The sequence below is a fragment of a genome (assembly GCF_019968985.1).
Source record: "MAG: Porospora cf. gigantea B chromosome Unknown PgB_NODE_3509_length_2603_cov_134.474, whole genome shotgun sequence".
NCBI lineage: Eukaryota > Apicomplexa > Conoidasida > Eugregarinorida > Porosporidae > Porospora > Porospora cf. gigantea B.
In genome coordinates, this window is record NW_027178947.1 from 1 (window position 1) to 2,603 (window position 2,603).

At 52.6% G+C, this 2,603-nt stretch overlaps 2 protein-coding genes across 4 annotated transcripts; one reads left to right on the forward strand and one right to left on the reverse strand.

Annotated features, from left to right (window-relative positions):
• Positions 1-61: 61 nt before the first annotated feature.
• KVP17_004205 (uncharacterized protein) lies at positions 62-1,361 on the forward strand (the record flags this gene model as incomplete). Of its 2 annotated transcripts, XM_068522190.1 has the most annotated exons (2): positions 62-91; positions 132-1,361. In XM_068522190.1, the coding sequence occupies 2 exons, from the start codon at positions 62-64 to the stop codon at positions 1,359-1,361; spliced, it is 1,260 nt and encodes a 419-aa protein (XP_068375162.1). The 2 variants fall into 2 exon arrangements, with proteins under 2 accessions (XP_068375162.1, XP_068375163.1); XM_068522191.1 differs by lacking the exon at positions 62-91 and having other exon boundaries at positions 126-1,361.
• Positions 1,362-1,449: 88 nt separating this feature from the next.
• On the reverse strand, positions 1,450-2,491 carry KVP17_004206 (uncharacterized protein; the record flags this gene model as incomplete). 2 transcript variants are annotated; one of them, XM_068522193.1, is made up of 3 exons in its annotated part: positions 1,450-1,524; positions 1,551-1,904; positions 1,934-2,491. In XM_068522193.1, the coding sequence occupies 3 exons, from the start codon at positions 2,489-2,491 to the stop codon at positions 1,450-1,452; spliced, it is 987 nt and encodes a 328-aa protein (XP_068375165.1). The 2 variants fall into 2 exon arrangements, with proteins under 2 accessions (XP_068375165.1, XP_068375164.1); XM_068522192.1 differs by lacking the exons at positions 1,450-1,524; positions 1,551-1,904 and having other exon boundaries at positions 1,910-2,491.
• Between the last annotated feature and the right edge of the window lie 112 nt (positions 2,492-2,603).

Here is a 2,603-nt window from a genome sequence, read left to right on the forward strand (position 1 = left end):
GGGCTCAGAACGGACTCTTGTACGAGCATTGACGTGATTTGGGTAATAATTGCAGCGAATCATGCCACTGTGGGGATTCAATGGGGATTCAGTGAGTAGAGTCTAAGCTGCAAGCTGTGAACCAAATGGAGCCGAAGACAAACCTGCCGGATTTCGACGTTTTCTTTATGATGGCCGCACAGCTCGAACTACTCAAAGAAACGGTGGCAACGCTAGCCGTCAGGTGTGACAAGTCAACAGTCGGTGACATGAAGAAGATGCTCAAGGGGTTCGTTCTTACGGGGAAGAAGATCCGCAATGTCGTAGAGGACCCCTCCAATGACAAGGGGAGACTCATTATACTGACTCCTGAGACAAATGCAGAAACTGTAGCGCCTCTTCTGCTCGAAGGAGCCGAAATCGTAACCCACAGCTACGATGTGGGTTTTGAACAGATGTCAGCCAACCAGGCCCTGAAGAAGCTTTTGGCCGATCACAACGTGGAGTCAGTGCCGACAGCCTACGAAACTGTAGGTCACATCGCCCATCTCAACTTGAAAGAGACGCACCTGCCCTTTAAGACTCTAATCGGTGAGGTGATCCTAAGGAAGAATGGTCATATCCGAACAGTCGTCAACAAGATGCACAATCTCAATGATGAGTTTCGGGCTTTGCCGCTGGAATTAATTGCTGGCGAGGATAATTTCGTGACAGAAGTGAAGGAAAACGGTTTGACCCTCCGGTTTGACTACAGTAAGGTCTTTTGGAACAGCCGCCTTTCGCGCGAAAGGGAGATTCTATGTGGCAGCCTGCAGGAGGGCTCTGTGGTTGTTGACGTTATGGCTGGTGTCGGCGCCTTGTGTTGTCTGGCTGCGCAAAGGAAGCACTGTCTTGTTTGGGCCAACGACTTGAACCCCGACGCCTTCACATCTCTCGAGACTAACTTCCGACTCAACAAAGTGGGCTCCACCTGTGTGGCCTACAACAAGGACGGAAACGCATTCATCCGGAACTTTTTCCAGTGCCGACAGCAGTGGCTATCTCATGCCGCAATCCAAAGCAAAGAGGTCCACTTCGTCATGAACCTGCCCCAAAGCGCCATCGACTTCCTCCCTGCATTCATTGGAGTGCTGAACGGCATTGAAGAGGAGGTTGAGGGCTGGAGCTTTGTGATCCACTGCTACTGCTTCGCTAAAGAGGAGGAATGCGAGCGCGAGATTCGAGAGAGAGTCACGGAGAAACTTCCCCACAGCGACACGGGCAACGCGATGATCCGGACTGTACGGAACATAGCCCCCAAAAAGTCGATGTACTGCTGGACATGGACGCTGGACAAGGGAATCGGATTGCATTGCGTGAAAAAGTTCAAGGAGTCATCGTAGCAGTTCTCGTACGGGAGCTCGGTGACGGCGAATCGGCATGGGAGTTATGGGGTCTAGGGTACGGATCTGGGGATCGACAGTGGGGCTGCTATCTGCCTCCTGTGGGGTGTCGTCGATCGTCGGTGTCGTGAAACACGGGGCTACTGGGAGAAGTGAAGTTCGTCTGCCTGAGGGCTGCGTGTCAAACACTCGACTGATTCTCTCCGAAGAAAATCGAGCGCGATTCTGTCGGTTCGTATGTAACCGTGCCATCTCCTGATTGGCGTCGACGGCTTCAGAGGCCTTACGACTTGGAGGCCACACGTGCATGTTAGGAGCTCGGTCTGCTGGGGCGAAGTTATCCCACCACCGATGCCGCCGTGCAGGAGGAACCCGCTCCGGTGACTTTGGTGGAATGAGCACCACAGGGGGGGCTGGCGGGCAACCGGAGGTCTCGAACAGTTTTGTCAGAGAAAGAGTGTTTTCAGAACTGATTGCCACCTCCTGGCGGGACGGAGGCGTCATGGACTCTTTGGGTAGGTTGAGAAATCTATGCAGCTTTTCCTGGGTTAAGCTATCGGCTCAATTCTCACCCTGCCAGCCAACAGGGTCCGCACCATGTCAGGGTAGACATGCGTCATCATAAAGTCCGTGGTGTTGTGTTCATACGCCTCCCGCGCCTTCTCTACCGAGACGTCGTCATATTCTGCCAACATATCCCAAACATCCTCCTTGCAGAGCGGAGGCAACAGCTCGTCGTGCCACGCATGACGACCTTTCAGAAATCCTTTTAGCTTAGTGGCAGCTTCATAGTTCCCTTCAAGTACGTCCTTCAGGATGTTCGCACGTACTTTGCCGTACTGTTCCTCCTCAGTTTCACGAATAGCCGCCACTTGACACGCTACGGCTTCGCAACGCCCTTGCAAGGCGAAAGCCAAACGATTAAACTCTCTGCGCAAGCTAACATGCAGCGCCTCAATTTCTAACGCATCAACCTCTAGTTGAATCTTTGCGTCAAGCTGATGAACCCAGTCTGCGAATACGTCGACGACCTTCTCAGCACACGAGTCACTCATCGTATTGATCTCCTGTTTGTACAACCCGAGCAGGTGACATCGGAGATGCTCCGGGGTCATGGTGAGTAACGACATTGCCGGTGACGATAATACGAATAATCTTGGTATGAGTGAAGGTCTTCAGCGCTGTGCCTGAGCCGATATTCTGGAATTCTTCCTTGGATGCATCGCATGTCGTTTTTCGACA